At 47.2% G+C, this 19,082-nt stretch overlaps 5 protein-coding genes across 5 annotated transcripts; 3 read left to right on the top strand and 2 right to left on the bottom strand.

Moving 5' to 3' along the window:
* Nucleotides 1-3,096: 3,096 nt before the first annotated feature.
* Nucleotides 3,097-4,302, top strand: Pmar_PMAR014599 (hypothetical protein; the record flags this gene model as incomplete). Its single annotated transcript, XM_002771519.1, has 4 exons — nucleotides 3,097-3,608; nucleotides 3,655-3,754; nucleotides 3,803-4,051; nucleotides 4,270-4,302. The coding sequence occupies 4 exons, from the start codon at nucleotides 3,097-3,099 to the stop codon at nucleotides 4,300-4,302; spliced, it is 894 nt and encodes a 297-aa protein (XP_002771565.1).
* Nucleotides 4,303-7,589: 3,287 nt separating this feature from the next.
* Pmar_PMAR014598 (hypothetical protein) lies at nucleotides 7,590-11,104 on the top strand (the record flags this gene model as incomplete). The annotated part of the gene is made up of 18 exons (XM_002771518.1): nucleotides 7,590-7,778; nucleotides 8,034-8,216; nucleotides 8,260-8,370; nucleotides 8,418-8,531; nucleotides 8,575-8,703; nucleotides 8,755-8,820; nucleotides 8,982-9,150; nucleotides 9,199-9,290; nucleotides 9,338-9,446; nucleotides 9,634-9,739; nucleotides 9,857-9,990; nucleotides 10,048-10,160; nucleotides 10,208-10,321; nucleotides 10,374-10,490; nucleotides 10,546-10,660; nucleotides 10,709-10,838; nucleotides 10,884-10,955; nucleotides 10,999-11,104. The coding sequence occupies exons 1-18, from the start codon at nucleotides 7,608-7,610 to the stop codon at nucleotides 11,102-11,104; spliced, it is 2,151 nt and encodes a 716-aa protein (XP_002771564.1). The 5' UTR covers nucleotides 7,590-7,607.
* A 404-nt stretch (nucleotides 11,105-11,508) lies between these two features.
* Nucleotides 11,509-12,306, top strand: Pmar_PMAR014597 (hypothetical protein; the record flags this gene model as incomplete). Its single annotated transcript, XM_002771517.1, has 1 exon — nucleotides 11,509-12,306. One exon carries the CDS (start codon nucleotides 11,509-11,511, stop codon nucleotides 12,304-12,306), a length of 798 nt encoding a protein of 265 aa, XP_002771563.1.
* A 1,803-nt stretch (nucleotides 12,307-14,109) lies between these two features.
* Pmar_PMAR014596 (phosphoglucomutase, putative) lies at nucleotides 14,110-15,885 on the bottom strand (the record flags this gene model as incomplete). Its single annotated transcript, XM_002771516.1, has 1 exon — nucleotides 14,110-15,885. One exon carries the CDS (start codon nucleotides 15,883-15,885, stop codon nucleotides 14,110-14,112), a length of 1,776 nt encoding a protein of 591 aa, XP_002771562.1.
* A 1,393-nt stretch (nucleotides 15,886-17,278) lies between these two features.
* On the bottom strand, nucleotides 17,279-19,054 carry Pmar_PMAR014595 (phosphoglucomutase, putative; the record flags this gene model as incomplete). Its single annotated transcript, XM_002771515.1, has 1 exon — nucleotides 17,279-19,054. The coding sequence occupies one exon, from the start codon at nucleotides 19,052-19,054 to the stop codon at nucleotides 17,279-17,281; it is 1,776 nt and encodes a 591-aa protein (XP_002771561.1).
* Nucleotides 19,055-19,082: the final 28 nt, after the last annotated feature.

Genomic DNA, 19,082 nt, shown 5'->3' with positions numbered 1-19,082 from the left:
GGAAACGACTAAAAGTGGCTGAGAATGAGAAAATTCGAGATCGCGGAAAAAATCTCGGGCTTGACTTTGTTTCACGAACGCATTTTCCGCACAAGATTTTCAATCACTCGCGTGAAACAGAAGATCTGAAGTTTTCCTTAACAACTGGATGACGAGCCAAAGGGAAAGATAGTCCATGGGCACGTGCATAGAGAACGACCAGTTTTATGTGAGAACTTAGACTGAAAATGGATTGAGAGTGCTCCCGACTATTACTACGTCTTGAGCATCACACCAACTCGTGAAATGCTCATAACTACTGTGAATGAATTTTATTCTGAATTTTCTGGTTGTTTTGCGAAAGTAAATGTGTGAGCATGTCTGAGATGGTGAAACGTATAAGCTCTCCGACATTCTTCTGCCGCGAGAGCAAACACCGACTGAAAAAAAAACGATGGGCACTCGCAAATCTTGCGCTCTCCATATTTCCTCAACGAAAACGTGAAACGACTACGATGTCACTCTACTAGGGTGGATTCCTAAAACGTCAAGTTAATAGTGCTACTCCATCTTCATCAATCAACTACACCTTTTAAAGGCCTATTTCGCCTTAAATAAGATCAATTTCGCAGGGCGAGCAATCATCCGTGCCAAGATATGCCTTAGTAAGATCAATTTCGCCATCGCGCTCGATAGAAAAATCAATTTCGACGACGCGTGTCATTAGTACAATCAACTTCGCCGGCATGTCTGAAGTAAGTTCAATTTCGACAAAAGGCGCAAATCGATTTCGCTGATAGTATATTCAATTTCGCTCGACAGCAGATTTCGATCTCAGAACTAGTAGTTCTGCACGACACCGCTACATGTCTCATCAGGAGAGACTTCCGACATGCATCCGTTAACAATACGCGCACGAGCCGAAGCATCGTGCTTCTTGTATTGCCGTCGTGGCCGTCGACGAGGCAGGACCATCTCCTTCAGCTGAGCCACGGAGACTGTCATCACTGGACTTGTATTGACTTTCGTGAGAGTTACCATGGCTCAAGCGACGAAAGTTTTGTCACGGGAGCCATGGTAAGTTATCATCGGTAACTCTCATCGTCGCCGACGATTCGTCGGAGTTGTGACTTGAATTTGGCATGATGATAAGCTGAACGGGCAGCGTGCAACAATCAGACATCGGATCCGTTACTCCGGCGAAATTGATTGTACTAATGACACGCGTCGTCGTAATTGATTTTTCTATCGAGCGCGCTGGCGAAATTGATCTTACTAAGGCATATCTTGGCTCGGATGATTGCTCGCCCTGCGAAACTGATCTTATTTAAGGCGAAATAGGCCTTTAAAATGTGCATCAATCTCCTCTCAAAGAGAAAAGTTTTACTGCTTACATCAATTGGGCGCGATTGCACGTAGGTGCATAGCTACTCTCCCCGAATAGATTGAAAAAGAGATCTTTGCAAATGAGTGGAAGTCAATGGACAACAGACATTATACAATAATATGTATCTGAATGATAAAGTGGTGAGGGCAAACTGGAGAGCGAACAAAGTTAATAGTAGCGAAGAGTAAATCTGGTTAAATAGTTTCACTAAGGGGATTTGGAGCGGTAAGTCACTGTAGTCCCTCAGGCTCTAACATTAGTTCTTTGAGCACGTAGGATGAAGAAGTCAGTTCGTTTCACTACGCCGCGTTCTAGAGGAATTCCTTAAGATTACGATAAGACTCGATCGATTGGCCTCAACTCACAGAAATGCGAAGGAGTACGTTTCCACGCTCCGCCGAAATCATGGTCGCGGCCCTCAAACTGCATGAGTGTATATATGGGCTGCGTAAGGTCACGGTTTACGCTACGTCTCGCAAACGCGTAAACTCAGATTTCATGCAACTGGAATGGTTTACGACCTTTACGTCCGAGTCCCTCATCGCACAAACGATTGCATTACACATTCATGCGAAGCACAAGTGAAGGAAAGCTCGGAGCAGCTACTCCAAAACGTTATGAAATCAGAGAACTAGCTTTCAGATCTTGCGAGCTTTTTTTCGAGGATGAATGACCCCTAGGACAATCCGAACACAGTATCCGGCTGTCCACCGCAACCCTTGCGATGTAGACAAGAAAATGAGTGGTATTTTGAGACCCTGAGCAGCAAATGTCATAACCTGGTCGAAACGAGAAAGGTGATCAAATTCGGCACGAAATACATGTTTCTCATCAACACAGATTAATTCTCGAATTCGCTTAGAGGCACCTGTGTGTGGAGCTCATCTCTATTATTTGATTACATAGGCAACTCTTAGTTGCTTGACTGCTGCTAGTATCAGATAATCGCGTGCCGATGACCCTTTAGTGAGGACTTTAGAGTACGTCTACTGAGTATACTTCCTGTCGTTTTGCCCATTGCATTTCCGTGAGACCCGTTACGACGCCGTGATTTTACGGTACGGGGCTCAAAGCTTAACCGTAAAAGTCACCCGTAACGGTCCGTAACGTAATTCTACCCATCTAGAGTATACCCTTGTGGCAACGACAGAGTTTGTGGTTCAAATCGCGGCTGGCATACTTTGTAATTGTGAGCTCGTCTACACCTACTTCACCTCCAATGAGGTCACTGTGAGGGAAACATCTCGCTTGGACTCCACACTATCGGAACAGTATTGCACTATGACTGATGATCTGAGTTAACATGAGTTTCCTTCACCACAAGAGTACTCGAACCATCGTACGAACATACTACACACAGAGTAACTAAACATTACAACTGAGCTATCGTGACGCAGCGGTAGACAGTTACGGTCAACTGGTTGATTCTCTAGCGTTTTCGGACAGCCTCTGTGTCGTCCAAGTTGCGCGGCTTCAGTAGTATAACAATGACTGTTGTACAAGAAGGTCAGTAACAGCTTCGCACACAGGAATTTCTCCGCACGGGTTGATTGCATTGTAATCACTTACGAGGCGTTTCATTGTGTGATGGAGTGCGGGAGCCTTAGCGCCGTAGAAAACCACCAACAATCATCGTCCATAATGTGGTGTGGCTGTTTGTCGTCCGTCTGAGCCACATGTTTCCATTCGTAGATTGTTTTTCCCTTTGTATTGTTTGTTCGCCGTCGACGATGGCAATTCATGACTTCCCCCTGTCCCGGACTACCTCGGAGGCTAACAACTTGGATGCCCTTATACGAGAAATTTACCTACTTCAGCAGGCGGGTGCGGTAACTTGCGAGACGTCTGTCACCGGTTTGGTGGACCTCATCAGTATCTCTAATCCAGCTTTGGTGCCTTCATTACTGAGAATAATTCAAGATCAGGACATCTCCATCAGTGAGGAAAATGACGTCAGCCAGCCGACCTTGGATGAGCCTTTGACTACTACTCCTGCCTTTATCACTGCAGAGAACGCTGTGGGACTCGATCGTGAGGCCAGTCCTGGCCTTGCCGATTATGCTGCAAGTCCTGTAGAGAGCTCACGCTCACAAGGCGAAGATTGTGATGACCATGCACCTGCTACAAGTATCGAGCAGACCTCCAATGCTAGTAGTGGTATGGAGATGGTTGAAGTGGATGCTCTCCTCAACAATGAAAATGAAAAGAGGACCACGGTCATGATTAAGAAAATACCGAGAAGGTGCGGCATTTTTGTAAAGTCGTATTGAGCTCCATTATCTACTCAGGTTCACTGTTGCGGCTCTGCGAGATCTTATAGAAAGAGAATGTCCTGCTTTACGACACGGTGGTTATGACTTGTTATATTTGCCCGTCGATACCGCTAAAGTGAGTCTTCTCCGGTACTCGTGGTTTAATCATTCCGTTGTTCTTCAGGTTGCCAATCGCGGGTATGCTTTCATCAACTTCACCACGCCACGCTATCTCCTTGTTTTCACACTTGCTTTCCAAGGCTATGAATGGTTCCCGCAGAGAAGGCGTCGCAGTGAGGGTACCACCAACACCAAAGCATGTGAGATCTACTTCGCTCACATACAAGGCCGTGACGCCACAATCCGCTCGGTTGATCCTACCGGTTCGAAGCGGTCGAACTCCCCCAACTACGAGAGTATTGGTGACGGCAAAGTATGGATCTTGGGTTTTACTGACTCCCGAAAGAAGCGAGGCACGACTACTACTCGTACAACATCCTATATTCCTCCGAGGCTATTCCATCACAATGGGGTATATAAACCACATTATGCGCGTTGCTTGTCTAACGCGTCTACGTCTTCTAACACTACGCCCAGAGGAGATTCTAGCTCATCGTCTTTATTACCGCTGCTAAATCGTGCTGTCTCTAGCTCAAGTCGACGCCAGTCTCCAATGCTGACTAGTGTTTCAGGATGCAGTCGTCATCCTAATACTGAAAACCATGCTGCTGAATCCAGCAATAATAGAGCCAGGTATTTTTGAATGTGTTTTTCGCCCAGTTATAGAGTGTTGCTTCAGTCTCGACTGAAAATAGAGCCCGTCTAATATCTGTTCTCAAACTCTTTACTTCTTGGAGCAAGCTCCCATGCGTTGTCTCTCACATTCCTACCACTTCTCGAACTCTTTCCTGGACATGACTGTTTATTTGGCTGTCCTTATTAGTGCTATCGGCGCTGTTCTACGTGGTACACCAACTGATGAGAGTGAAGTCCAGATGTTCGCTCGTTCCTGTGTCGCCTGTTCGTGGCCGTTCTCAGAAGACATTCGTTTGCCTCCGATTATCACGGTCTCATCGTTGTCTAATCTTGCTACCAATCGCCGGTCATTTCTCGTGAAAAGAAACGAGATTGTGTGGTTGGCAGTTTCGTGTGTATTTCTCGTTCTGCCTCGTTTTATCGCCTCTTCGTAGTACTAGAACCCGTATTGAAAGAATCGTTTTCTGCTGCTCCTACAACTCCCTGGGCACTTGCGTTTTCCCTTTATGGTGTTTCTCCTACTATCATCTATATCATTGCCTATCGTAATAGCGTGAATGTGTGAGTTAACAATCTGCTCGTGGTGTTGGCAGCGTTGAAGGCCTTATTCATCGTCATCATCATTGTCTTCATCGCGACACCTAAAGAATATCAACAGCTAGTCTTTGCTACAGTCATCCATCATTCTTTCCTTTTTCCGACCTGCGTCGAGTTCTGTTAAAGGCTAAGCCTCGTGTCTTCAGTGCTCCTGCTTCCGGACTGCTGCCCTGTTTTATCACATTGTGTAGCAAATGTTTCCATCTTCTCCTGTTGGTCTCAGTTCGAGCCCTAATCTGTTCATTGCGTCATCGATCGACAAACACTTTCGAGACTTTCGCTGTCTGGGGCGGTATCTCTATACTTCTTCGCATGTCTCCTGTGGTTTGGGATGTCTAAGGACAGTAATGCGTTGTTATAGGCTTCAGACACTTGAGATGATCATATTATGTGTTGTGTTCATAGCCAATGATTCTGACGGTTGCTACTATGTCAAGTCACCACCGGTGGAGCCGCGTCTCTATCTTGAATATTATGCTTTGGATCTGATTATATATCATCTCTTTCGAGATGATCGAGCATAGTTTGGTATACGGTTGGCCATGTCCAATATATTTTTGGTAACCCTGTGGTTTTACCATCAATTCATATTGGGTATCGGCAAGTGAATCCCCATACTCCTGTGCAAATGCGACAGCTATGGCTTGTAGTAGTAATAAAACAGCTCACATAGGATAGTTACACTTCAGATGCAGATGTGACAGACACTACAGAAAGGCAATATTGAAGGAAAGCCATGGCTCGAATGCATGCGACCGATAGTTGAGTACCGAAGAAATGCTGAACAAGTCAGCACTCGAAGCAGTAGTGACTGGCGACCAATCATGGAGCAATGAGCGTACTTGTCAACCCAGTCATCCATAGCGTGTGACCGAGTTAGGCTCCAGCTAATTGCTTATGCCGACGGCATGAGCAATTGGCTAGACGCAGTTCCCACAGTTCAGAATTGGCTTATCTACGGCGTAGACGATCGAGTTTATGCCAGCGGAAGGACCAGGTGGTTTCAATCACGGTGTCAAGAATCAACAAGACTGGCACTCACCTTAAACTACGGTAGCGATAGTGACGCTATGAAACTGACGATCAACTTCTTTGATAGTAGAGTTGCATGGTTAGATACAAAGTTGCATTGAAGAAAGCTATCTCATAGTTCGTAAGTGACGATCTGAGCATGTCTTGAGATTCACATGGTGATCACCTTACCATAATTTGTATAATTATACCCCGATTGTCGGAGTCGAACCTCCTTAGGGTCTTAGGGTAACCTATCATTCCGCTACACGAACATTTGGCCTCTCGATTCAATGAACCTGTCGTCGACCGCCAGCTCCATGCCAGAGACAATGTCTCTGAGACATGGAGGAGCTCTGATTCTTGCGAGACCAGCCTCTGGACTATTGAGAGAGCTCGGGGGTCTTGCAAACAGAGATTGTACGCCTCTGTTGACAGCACAGTTACCAGTGTTGTAATGAAATATACGAAAACGGTCATCGAATTTCGTGGCGCGTGACGGTGGTTCTGCGCGTCATTCTGAGAAGACTTTTTTTGATGAATTATGTTCATGATCTCTCCCGCATCCCGAGCCTCCACTGTCATTCACTGTACGGGAGATTCAACTTGAATGACCGTGGTTGAGGGTATTGATCTAATGTGTACGATGTGAATCCATATGGAAACTAACGACTGTGGTTAGCTCGAATAGATCTGTTTTGGTTTTGAATTTGACTTGTTCTCCACTTATGAGCATACGTGTGTAGATTTGTTCAAAGATTAACATGAGAACATCCCGAATTGCTTCTCAATAGATTCTCAACATTTAAGAAGACATTCGTAGTATATAGTTGTGATTCTAGATTATAAGAAACACAGCCCCAAACATTACTCTGCATGGCCGTTCGTTTCACACTGTAGGGGTCATACTTAACGCCCTGGTTTCTCTGGGAACAAGCTCCCGGTTATCACCGTGCAGAGGTTTGAACACCTCTGCCGTACTGTGGTCTGTGGTTTCCCAACATCCATGTCCGCGATGTGCAGGAGTCTGTCGGGTGCCCTCATTTTCCGCTGGGGAGAGTCTCATAGACTGTAGGGCTTCTCGATCTTTCGAACATCTAGTTCCTGAACGAAACCATCAAATCCATGGGATTCGCTTTTCACGCCAAGGAACTCACCCATCGTTCTCAAAAATCTGGAATCCTTGGATACACATTCACACAGAACGGTGCTTATCGCTCAGCGCTGGAAGGTTGTGGGACCGGAGACGAATATGTGGGTTCTAACTAATAGGCCGAGGTCACTAGCACAACCATGGGAAGCGGCTGAGGAAATATGAGAGGGCAGTGAAAGCAATAAAGGGGTCATGGTGCGCGGACTGCTGATGAGGAGACCCTTGAGAAACCATCAGCGGCTTGAACATCTGTTTGATATGTGGAATATATCGATAGAGATGGAGATCGGTCAGGGTAAATCACTCCCGGTAGAAACTATGAATCGGGCCAGGGCGGAGCGAACTTTCTTTGGTTGCGATGTATGTAAGTTCTCAACTGAGTGGAGGGTTCAGGATCTCCTAGGTTTGACTTTGTGTTGTGGATTAGTGCTATTGAGAGTGTATGGTTGGGGGCAGCAGGGTATTCATTGCAATGTCATCTCCTCCACACCTTGGAGGTGCCCAGGCCAGCATCCCGGGTATGGATGCTCAGCAAGGGGAGTCCACTGTAGCCTTTAGCCCTGAGCAGATGGGAGGACTAATGGGCTCGTCAGTGGAAGGGCTCGGAGGCCTGGAGGGAGTGGCGGCCCATCCAGGCTTCGAGGTAGTGCTGGGCTGCGGGAGGGGTCGATGAATGATACCACACGAACTGAGTAGCTTCGTGAGCATTTGACCGACTCACGTTTGTGGGTCTATATTGCAGGCAGTGCTTTTGGACCACTTCTGTGCTCATGGACTATCCTTTGTTGTATTTCCGTGTAGGGTCTTTAGTCTAGTGGTAGGTAGTAGGGGTTTCATCCGGATGATCCGTGTTCAATTCTTGGCGAGGATATTTTAACGGATCCTCTTTTTCTATCAGGCAGCCGCTCTCGCTGCTTTCGCTCAACTGAACAATCCAGCCCAAGGCTCATCACCCCTCCCTCCTGAAATGCTGGATGAGTCCCTGCAGGGTTCACTTTCGAAGAAACGCGGAAGGCCAAAGGGTGCCAAAAAAGGGACCGGCAGGGGGCGCGAAAGCAAGGGTGTGGGGGCTGGCAAGAAGGTAGTCGAAGCCTCCTTCTCCAAATGCTCAGTGTCTGACGCAGGCCTGTTCCGAATGCGGCACCATCAATCCATGTCGTCAAATGCAGTGTACTGAATGCGGCCATGAAATGACTCCCAAGGGAACTACGAAAAGGAGGCGTAAAGTGTCCGTGGTAAGTTTGGTCCCCAACATCGCTGCCCGATATTATCCTCAATTCAGGCATCTGTCATAGGCGATCTATCAGTAAGCCCTCTGGCAGTTGTGCCTCCACTCGGGGATTCGGTTACTACGCTAGCAGTGAGAGGGAAGGAGGCGCCTCCACCTGGCTACAGGGTCCGTCGAAACTTGGTGGGTTTTGCTTACTCGCTAAGCTCAGGCCTGCGATGCATGCGGCGGCCTTCAACCATCAGCTCGGAAGATCTGCGCTAATTGCGGAGCTCCCATCATACCCAAGTCCATGACTTCCCGGTATTGGACGGCCCTCAGGAGCGCGCGCCCCAAGCTTGTGAGCATTTACAGCTGGACGTACTTGGGAGAGACTATTCTGTTGTCTCAGCCGGAGCCATTCCCTCACCCTCCGGACATTTTCCCTTCATGGAACTCTGGCAGCGGTGCCTTTGAGGTGAGCGGAGTGTTCGTGGCTCTTGATACTTCCAAGCCTTGTAGAGACAAATGTGGTTGCTCAGCGAAGTGATTCTCGAATTAGTGCTAATTTTGCGAGGAAAAATACTCTGAATTTTAGGATTAGTTCACTTACAACGCGGAGTTTTTCAATGTTCGTAGGATATCACTACAGAGGATATCGCGAATGCTGCCACCAAGGCGATTGACAGTAGCGAACCTCTCGAGATTGTATTCGAGCACGTGCCTGATCCCTCCGCCCCCGACACGGCGGAGGTTCGTCCAGGGGAGGCGATGTGGGTTAGTGGTCAGGGATGGATCATAAATGCAGGTAGACAAGAAACAGCGTTGATAATATGGTTTTTGATGGGCTCATTAGGCCGGTCGCAAGAATTGATGTCGTTGTCTCCATCCTACAAGAGCAGGCCGATGGTCGCGGCTCTGGCGTCTCGAACGGAATCCATTATAGAAGTAAAACCAATACAGTGTTGCCGTGCTTTTGAGGTCCTCACGCTCAGTTGTGGCCCTTGGAGAAGGATAAGGTGCAGAAGGTCAGGCGGCTGATCGTAGGTGGCGATGTCGCAGACTTCCACTGGGTGGAGTTCAGTGCTACTTCGTCGAGGATTGGTACGAAGATTTTGAGTTGCTCCGTTCGCAGAGAAGTGACTAGGTATCCTATGCGTGTTGTTCTGTGATGGCCACGCGGTGCTGTACTCTGTCTCGAGCTCGATATTACACCCGTCCTCCCTGAAGACACCTGCTTTGCTCAAGCTTCGACCGTATGCAGAGATCAGGCCGAGCAGGAGATGCTTAGGCATACACGCTGTGCGGAACCGTGACAAGATCTGGATCTTGGCTGGCCTTGAAAGCGGCTGTGCTGCTGTTTTCCGAGTAGACGAAGGAATTGGTGACAAGCATGGGTGAGGAAGGTGCCGTTCTCGCTGCTACCATTGACCTTTGTCTAAACGTGATTCGATCCCTGAGTGTCTACTGTCGAGTCATTGTATTCATCGTTGCCATTCAAGCTTCATTTTCAGGGAAGTCCTGAGCAAGCCCCTGTCAATATTGAGCTGCTCGGGTTTCGGAGAGGTCTCCCCATTGCTCGCAGTCCAATGGGCACCAGTAGAGCCTGATAGCGATGAAGCTCCTGAATTATTCGCAGTTGCAACTCGTAGGGTTTGAACCTGGGCTCTCTGCTTGTGAGTCGCACGCTCTACCGTTACGTCAGAGAATGGTTCTGTGTGGGTGATGTCCACATCGTGCCCTTATCCCCTCGCCACTGCGGCTTCCCCTGCTAAGTTCTGGGTAACTGACCTGTGCTGGTCGAGGATGACCCCCGATGTGAGCTCGAGTTGCCTTTCCTATCGTACGAGTGTGTTTCTGTTCAGCACGTCTTCTTGGCGTGTCAACTCGCTCTGGCAATTGACGTCACGTGTCCACCTTCGGGGAGCTGGGATGTTCGCCGCTGTGACTTGGCGGGAACCAACAGGTCCCTACTGCAGGTGGGAGGAGGTGCCCTTCTGCCTTGCTTTTTATGGCAGCTGCTACTATCAGTGCAAATTCATGCGACCAGAAGTTCGACAGGGGTACAACAGCCAGGCATGCAGTGCCTTGCAGACATCAGCCTATTCGCCTTGGACCTTCACCGGCTGGACGGACGGTTTCCTTATGGTGAGTGTGGAGAATGCAGCTTGTTGTGTTTTGTTCAAGTTGGAGTTTATCTCAGGGCATCAACACATCGGATGATCTGGCTCGCTGGATTCAGTACCTTATTGCGCGGTTTAGCTATACTGCCGTGGATGCGTCCAAGACTTTGAAGTCGCATATGAGCACGATGACTGGTAGCTCTGTCCTAAGCACATTCGTGGAGTTTGGAAGCAACATTTCAGGATCCCATGCTTTCTCTGAAGTGCAGCATCATCGGCAAGCCTTTTTCTCGGGTGGTAACGTACGAATCCACTGCGAACTACAAAGACCCATTACGAGGCCGGTCAGAAGGCGGAAGGCCAGCATACTTAGGTGAGGGGTTACCTTGTGTGAGTGTTCAAAGGCGACTGCTTTCAGTGGTGGAGGAACAGTAAAGCCCATGCCTGGTGACCCTATCGCAGCCGTCTGTGTTCGAACTGGACATTCTGAGTAAGTCCCGATAGTGTATGCAAAGAGTAACATTTCTCATCAGGCCCACTGACCATGTCGTGGCAACAGCTCTTACCGGTGGACTTGTGGTTATCCAGAGCACAAGCTACCTTTCTAAAGGCCCCCAAGCTCCACGGTCTAGGCGTTGAGCATTCTCCCTGTTGTCTCTGATAATGAATATGGCCAAGAATGTTGACTTCAAGCCTACTATACCATTCAAACGTCTTTTATCACCATCATGATATTTATCGTACGAGCTACTTATCATCGTATCGCTATAAATGCTCTTGGAATTAGTTTCCATATCATAAGGCTTTGTGTTGCCTATAGTACATGGGAAAGTTACGAATCATGCATCGCTACGCCCCGCTAGAGTCGCCATTAGCGCGCGCCCCGGATGCAAAAAATAGTGATCGGTTCCATCAGACTTGTCGTGGTTGTAGTTGATGTGCCCGTTGTCATGTATAGTACGCAGCTCTCAATTCCCCCCATTGGTGCTTTTCCTTTGCCGGCGCCTATTCAGTGCATCCCAGCCTCTGTGAAAGTCCCCACTATGGTGTCTGCTCAGGGCAAGGTCGTGCTCGGTGTAGTGTCTGTTGGCACTTGCAATTCCCCTTATTGCGGGCGTGGCTGCTGGTTTGCCAACTCTAGTCGAGGTTGTCGTGAAGGACCCGACTGTAAACGATGTCACAACATGGATTGTGCCCTTCCCGCCGACGAAGAACGCAAGGCGAACCGGAAGGCAAAGTCCCGTCAACGCCCTTCTAAGAAGAAGCGTGCTAAGCTGGCTCTAGCTTATGCTCGTGCCACTGAGAATGGTGAGAGTCCTATCAAGCCTCCTATGAACAGACAGTATCTGTCTGCTATGAAGCGCCTCGAGATGCTCAGAAGATCTGAGTTGGCTACACAGACTGGCGTCGATGTTCCTGCTTGTTCCCCTCGTGATTACGGTGCGGTATATCGTGATCTACTCTCCGAGTGTCTGCTTACTGATCCCACATCTACTGATAGTTCCTCGCTATTGAGCAACGCTAGCAGAGGCTACTTGTCACCGTCAAGGTCTGATGTGTCTTCGTTCGGTGGGTCCACCTTGAGTAGCAGCAACTCCCTTGATCACATCAATCGTGACCAGTCGTTCGATAGTGTTCTAGGTAGTTCACCCTACCCGTTGACTCTGAGCTCTGTTGATAGTGGTTGCTCGTTGCCGCCCTCTCCAAGCGTTGATCTAATGAATGGTCTTGAGGAAGCTAATGCATCGTTGTTCGAGTTACTACCGCACTTTTCTGACGAGGAGCTCGAGCTTGAGCTCCTGTTGCAGGAGAGCCTCTCGGCTGCTTGCCAACAGGTGTAAGATCAGCCATATACTTATGTGATCATACTGGTTATGCCCATCATGTCAATGACGAATGAAGCAGCCTCCGCGCTTAGTGTGGTTGAGCTGTTTCCTGCTGTTGTTTTCTTATATCTCATCGTGCTGAGAAGCAGATGATGACCAGTTGTTCATTTTCCGTCTAGTAGGCGTAAGGTATTTCCAGAGGTAACTCGACGTAAGCCCTACGGTTCTTTTCTCATCTTTGCCGTAGATTGCCATTATCCCTAGCTGTTAATCAGCTTACCTCACTTCGCCTTTCAAGACTTCTACTACTCATACTACTGTTCTCTGGCTCTTCTAGGAGCCATCGGCAACTTGAAGAGCCTCTGTTGGTAAGGTAGCATGTCACCTCTTCAGGGAGGTCATTCAGTTGCCTACTACCACCCCCATTGTTATGCTTAATATATCCCCTATATCTTACTGTACTCGTTCCCATAGCCCCCTCTGCATTCGACTTCAACCCTGCAACTCGTTAGATTCTATCTCAAATCTTGGCCTCGCAATAGCCCGATTGGGATGTTATTTAACGCGGTCGTTGGCACGTAACCGTGGGCCCTCAGTTGTTGTGATAGCGACTCTGGGAGACTGTATAAAGTGCGTGTTGGAGCCATTGTGGAGGAGGGTTATCTTTTCTGCATCTACTACAAAGCCCTTTTGGTGTCCTTGTGTGTTCTATGAGGCCGAAGCCTCTTTACTGAATTGTTGTTTAGTCTGTCTACCTAAACCATTACGGGATATACTTTTCATTCCGATAATGAGCATCTGTTGTTCCCAAATGGCGGAGTAGTAGTTGAATTAACTCAATTCGTCGTAGCTTGTATAAGCTATAACCGGATAACCGTTCCGGGAATGTGCTGTGAGAGCTTTCTCGCGATTGGTCGCGATTCATTTACACTGCGTGAAACGTGGTTATATAGTTATTCGTTCATCTCCCTTTATGTTCTGGCTTGTGTTGTCTAGTGGGAACCTCACTGGGTGTGTGGCAAATTTGTGAGAGTTATCTTGTTGTACGCCATTTAAGAACACCATTCTGTGTCACGCGAAGGTCGGTATAATACTATCTCGAAAATGGCACTATCACTCGCTCGACGGTTAGAGCGGGAGACTGACATTATGAATGATCAGAGGGATGGCTTCCTAGTAATGGTACTAATAGTAATAGTCTTCAAAATGAATTCTTCTCGATGAGCGCGTCGAAAAGCAAGAGTTGGGCAATTGGAATTCGGAGTTTACCTCAAAGGTGTGCGAATTTGGTTGTGCTTGGTTTATTACACGATCCTCCTCCAATGTCTAAATGACATTCATCAAGCTCATCAGAGAGCCATGGAGTTTCAGCTGGAAAGCGGCTTTCAGTGTTGTCGGTTCGACGACGAAGGCCAGCCTTCGGTCGTTCAAGGTATGCATGTGAGTTTAAAGTTCAACGCCAACAACACGGCTTAGCCAGACTCGCATCTATGCACATTAGCTCCCGAGGGATTGCGTCATGCCAATGAGTTTTGCCCACAGGGCGAGATAACCTCTAACACCGACATTGCAACTAAAGATCGAACTCCTCGTTCTCGTCAAAGATCGCCATTGATGAGCAAACACTAGTATTGACTCAAATCGGCGTTGATAACTCGACACTGTTAAAACCTTTCTGATAAACAATTCTTAGAGACACAATGTGTCATATGTTAATAACGAACCCACAGGAATCCTGATGAATTTTTTAATGGTAAGACACGACTAATTCGAAACCCAGAACTCTCTGCGATCCAAAAGACGAACCAACAGAGGTTCTTATCGAGAACCTAAATTGTACTTCTTGGGTTGGAGGAAGTAGTCGATGACATTTTTAACGACGACTTCGAGCTTCTCCTGAGCCTTCTCCATACTCTCCTTATCGTTAGCCTCACAGTAGTACTTCACCTTGGGTTCAGTACCAGATCCACGGATAGTAACAGTAGCTTGATCATCGAAGTAGAGAGTAATCATCTGAGCATCCGGTGTCATTGGTAATGTAGACTTCTTATTCTTCCTCCTTGAATCATAACCAAGAGTAACATCACGAACATCAGCTATCTTAGATGACCCGAGCTCAGCCTTGTAGTTACCCTCATTACGGAACTCATCAAACATCTGTTTCATAACCTTAGGATCATCACAGATGAAGTAACCGTTGTGTTGTGCGAAGAAACCGACCATCTTACGGAGTTCATTTAGTCGTTCAAGAAGAGTGATACCTTTCTCCTTACGCCAATAGTTAGCCATCTCACACCAGACACTGCAAGCACTGATACCATCCTTATCAGGGACACTCATCGTGAGGGCACTTCCTAGTGCCTCCTCATAAGCCGTACAGTGCACCAAATTGGAGTGTTCAGCGGTCATCTCCAACGACTTGTTAGCCATCCATTTGAAACCTGTTAGAGTATCCTCATACACTCCACCGTAGTAATCAGATAACGCCTTCAGCATCTTAGACGATACTGTGGAATTGATGACCAGACAATTCTTCGGGTCGACACCACGACGATGAGCCACCAACAGTTGCCAATCTCCAAAGATGGTACCAAGCTCATCACCAGTGAATTGATGCCATGAACCGTCCTTCTGCTTCTCGCAAGAAGTAAAACGATCAGCATCAGGATCATTTGCCAATACATAATCGGCATGCTCATCTATTGCCTGTTGCTTGCTCATGTCGAGTGCACCCTTCTCTTCGGGGTTGGGGAAGGCGACAGTGGAGAACTCAGGATCAGGGTGAGCCTGCGCTTCCACGATCGACACACACTTCTTGGGGAAGCCAAACTTGTCCATCAAACCAGTAGCGAATGGAAGACCAACACCCTGCATAGCCGTGTAGACGAACTGTAAGTTGCAGTCCTTGTTGAGGTCAGGGAATCGGCACAGCTCGTGATACATCTGACCGATGTAGGTGTACAAGGCATCATTGTAAGGATCGATGGTCTTGGACTTGTCCTTTAATAAACAGGTATCCAAATCCAACAACTCCAAAGCATCTTTCCATGGAACCAAATTCTCAGCAATCTTAGCCTCGATCTCGGCATCAACTGGAGGGATAATTTGAGCGCCGTTATCGCCGTATACTTTGAAACCATTGTACTGCTTCGGGTTGTGGGAGGCTGTCATCTGACCACCAGCTAGAGCATGGAAATGAACAATCAAGAATGGATTGGAAGGAGTAACACTGGTCTTGTCGATGAGGTAGACTTTAGCACCTTTCGTGATGAAGACAGCCGAGGCAACATGAGCGAATTGACGAGAATTATGACGTCCATCATAACCAAAGACGACACCTCTCTGGGAGAGAACATCTTCACCAAACCTCTCGATCAATTGCATACATAGTCCTTGAGCAGCTTGCATCACAGTCAAACAATTGATACGGTTGAAGCCAGCTCCCATCTCGCCACGAAGACCAGCGGTACCAAATTCCATACGATGATTAGGATTGAGGCGATCTTCGATCTCCTCAGGAGTAAGCTCTTGGGCTTCCTTACGGGTGTTCTTATCGAAATCGAGAGAAAGCCAATTCTCAACTGCGCTTGACATAATAGACAGAAACTAAAAACTTAACTGAGAGGGAAATCATTGTCAGTGTCATTGACCCCACTTGGATTCGACTACATAAACCCCACTGACTACAAAACCCTTAATGAAGGCTCGGCTTTTACTAGCACTTAAGCGAGGATCAACTTGTCCCATTTCAGTGGGAATTGCGTCGACACACATCTTGTCCCAACTTACGTTGTCATGAAGCTGGCGAGAACCGTCCTTCAGAGTAAATGTATGTATCAATTGTGTATGATAGCCTATTTCTGGCGAAAGGTGAGATACGCTCACCGACAGCCACCGCCTTCATTTGTCTGTTGGCACGAGGTAAGCGACTGCAGTGCATCAAGAACGCTTGAAAAGGCCAGAAAGTCAAGATGACTACGTATGATGGAGTCGTTAAGCATTAGCTGCTCAGAATATGAGCTCGAATCGCCTCACTTGAGTGTCTGGATCCTCACTAAGCTCACATCTCCGAATGTGAGGCGCCAATTCCACTCCGGTTATTCGATCAACTATCTGAAGAGATACACTCTTAAAGATATGCCCGATGTAAAATAATGCGTATTTGATAAGTTATGCATTTTTCGGTTTCGGACTATCAAAATCGAACACACTGCAGAGTGTGTGACGTGACTTGTCTACTTGAGCGTACGCTTGTCCTGTCCTTGGGGATATAGATTTACACATATATGATATGGTAGATTATGAAGCCGCGATTAAGACTCTCATCAACCTCCTAACGTATGATAAGGGTTGAAGTTGATCTCGGCGTCTGCACCGCCATAACATAGCATGTATGCAGTTTTCCTATGGCTTTTGGACGTAGAGTCGCCTCCGGCCACCCCTAGCAATAAGGGGAAATATTATGTCCTTAGGCGGAGTTTATGTTATTTCTTCTCATACCTTTGTTGAAAGCCTCATGCGTAAATGCGTTGCATTCTCTACTCCGGTTTTTTCGTATCCCAATACGTCATCCCACGGCTGTCAATTTACGCGTATCCTCGCACTCAACCGTTCCATAGCTGTTGGAAAGGATAAAAACATAGACGAGTAAAACCCTGAGATCATTGTCATGGTTCAGTGTAAATGTCTCCACTGGATTTTACCATGCGATCGGACTTCCCATCGGTCGTGGAGCTCAGCAGCTCTAATTTCTTAATGAGACCTCAATCTGTATAGATCGTTCGTGTTTTCAAGCGAGACCGCACTAACCGAAGAAACTACTAAAAGCAACACCGATGATTCTCAGAAAAATTCTACGATACAATGTATCGCATATTAAGTTCGGATCCAGAAAAAGAATGGATCGTGATGAATGGTCATATGACGAAACACCGCTTGATCGTAGCCCAGAGTTCTCTGGAATCAGAACGATGAATCAACAATTGCCTTATCGAGAACCCAAATTGTACTTCTTGGGTTGGAGGAAGTAGTCGATGACATTTCTAACGACGACTTCGAGCTTCTCCTGAGCCTTCTCCATACTCTCCTTATCGTTAGCCTCACAGTAGTACTTCACCTTGGGTTCAGTACCAGATCCACGGATAGTAACAGTAGCTTGATCATCGAAGTAGAGAGTAATCATCTGAGCATCCGGTGTCATAGGTAATGTAGACTTCTTATCCTTCCTCCTTGAATCATAACCAAGAGTAACATCACGAACATCAGCTATCTTAGATGACCCGAGCTCGGTCTTGTAGTTACCCTCATTACGGAACTCATCAAACATCTGTTTCATAACCTTAGGATCATCACAGATGAAGTAACCGTTGTGTTGTGCGAAGAAACCAACCATCTTACGGAGTTCATTTAGTCGTTCAAGAAGAGTGATGCCTTTCTCCTTACGCCAAAAGTTAGCCATCTCACACCAGACACTGCAGGCACTGATACCATCCTTATCTGGGACACTCATCGTGAGGGCACTTCCTAGTGCCTCCTCATAAGCCGTACAGTGTACCAAATTGGAGTGTTCAGCGGTCATCTCCAACGACTTGTTAGCCATCCATTTGAAACCTGTTAGAGTATCCTCATACACTCCACCGTAGTAATCAGATAACGCCTTCAGCATCTTAGACGATACCGTGGAATTGATGACCAGACAATTCTTCGGGTCGACACCACGACGATGAGCCATCAACAATTGCCAATCTCCAAAGATGGTACCAAGCTCATCACCAGTGAATTGATGCCATGAACCGTCCTTCTGCTTTTCGCAAGAAGTAAAACGATCAGCATCAGGATCATTTGCCAATACATAATCGGCATCCTCATCAATTGCTTGTTGCTTGCTCATGTCGAGTGCACCCTTCTCTTCGGGGTTGGGGAAGGCGACAGTGGAGAACTCAGGATCAGGGTGAGCCTGCGCTTCCACGATCGACACACACTTCTTGGGGAAGCCAAACTTGTTCATCAAACCGGTAGCGAATGGAAGACCAACACCTTGCATAGCCGTGTAGACGAACTGTAAGTTGCAGTCCTTGTTGAGGTCAGGAAATCGGCACAGCTCGTGATACATTTGATCGATGTAAGTGTACAAGGCGTCATTGTAAGGATCGATGGTCTTGGACTTGTCCTTTAATAAACAGGTATCCAAATCCAACAACTCCAAAGCATCTTTCCATGGAACCAAATTCTCAGCAATCTTAGCCTCGATCTCGGCATCAACTGGAGGGATAATTTGAGCACCGTTATCGCCGTATACTTTGAAACCATTGTACTGCTTCGGGTTGTGGGAGGCTGTCATCTGACCACCAGCTAGAGCATGGAAATGAACAATCAAGAATGGATTGGAAGGAGTAACACTGGTCTTGTCGATGAGGTAGACTTTAGCACCTTTCGTGATGAAGACAGCCGAGGCAACATGAGCGAATTGACGAGAATTATGACGTCCATCATAACCAAAGACGACACCTCTCTGGGAGAGAACATCTTCACCAAACCTCTCGATCAATTGCATACATAGTCCTTGAGCAGCTTGCATCACAGTCAAACAATTGATACGGTTGAAGCCAGCTCCCATCTCGCCACGAAGACCAGCGGTACCAAATTCCATACGATGATTAGGATTGAGGCGATCTTCTATCTCCTCAGGAGTAAGCTCTTGGGCTTCCTTACGGGTGTTCTTATCGAAATCGAGAGAAAGCCAATTCTCAACTGCGCTTGACATAATAGACAGAAACTAAAAACTTAACTGA

This window comes from Perkinsus marinus (genome assembly GCF_000006405.1).
Source record: "Perkinsus marinus ATCC 50983 genomic scaffold scf_1104296962766, whole genome shotgun sequence".
Lineage (NCBI taxonomy): Eukaryota > Perkinsozoa > Perkinsida > Perkinsidae > Perkinsus > Perkinsus marinus.
This window is presented reverse-complemented; position numbering and strand designations above follow the sequence as displayed.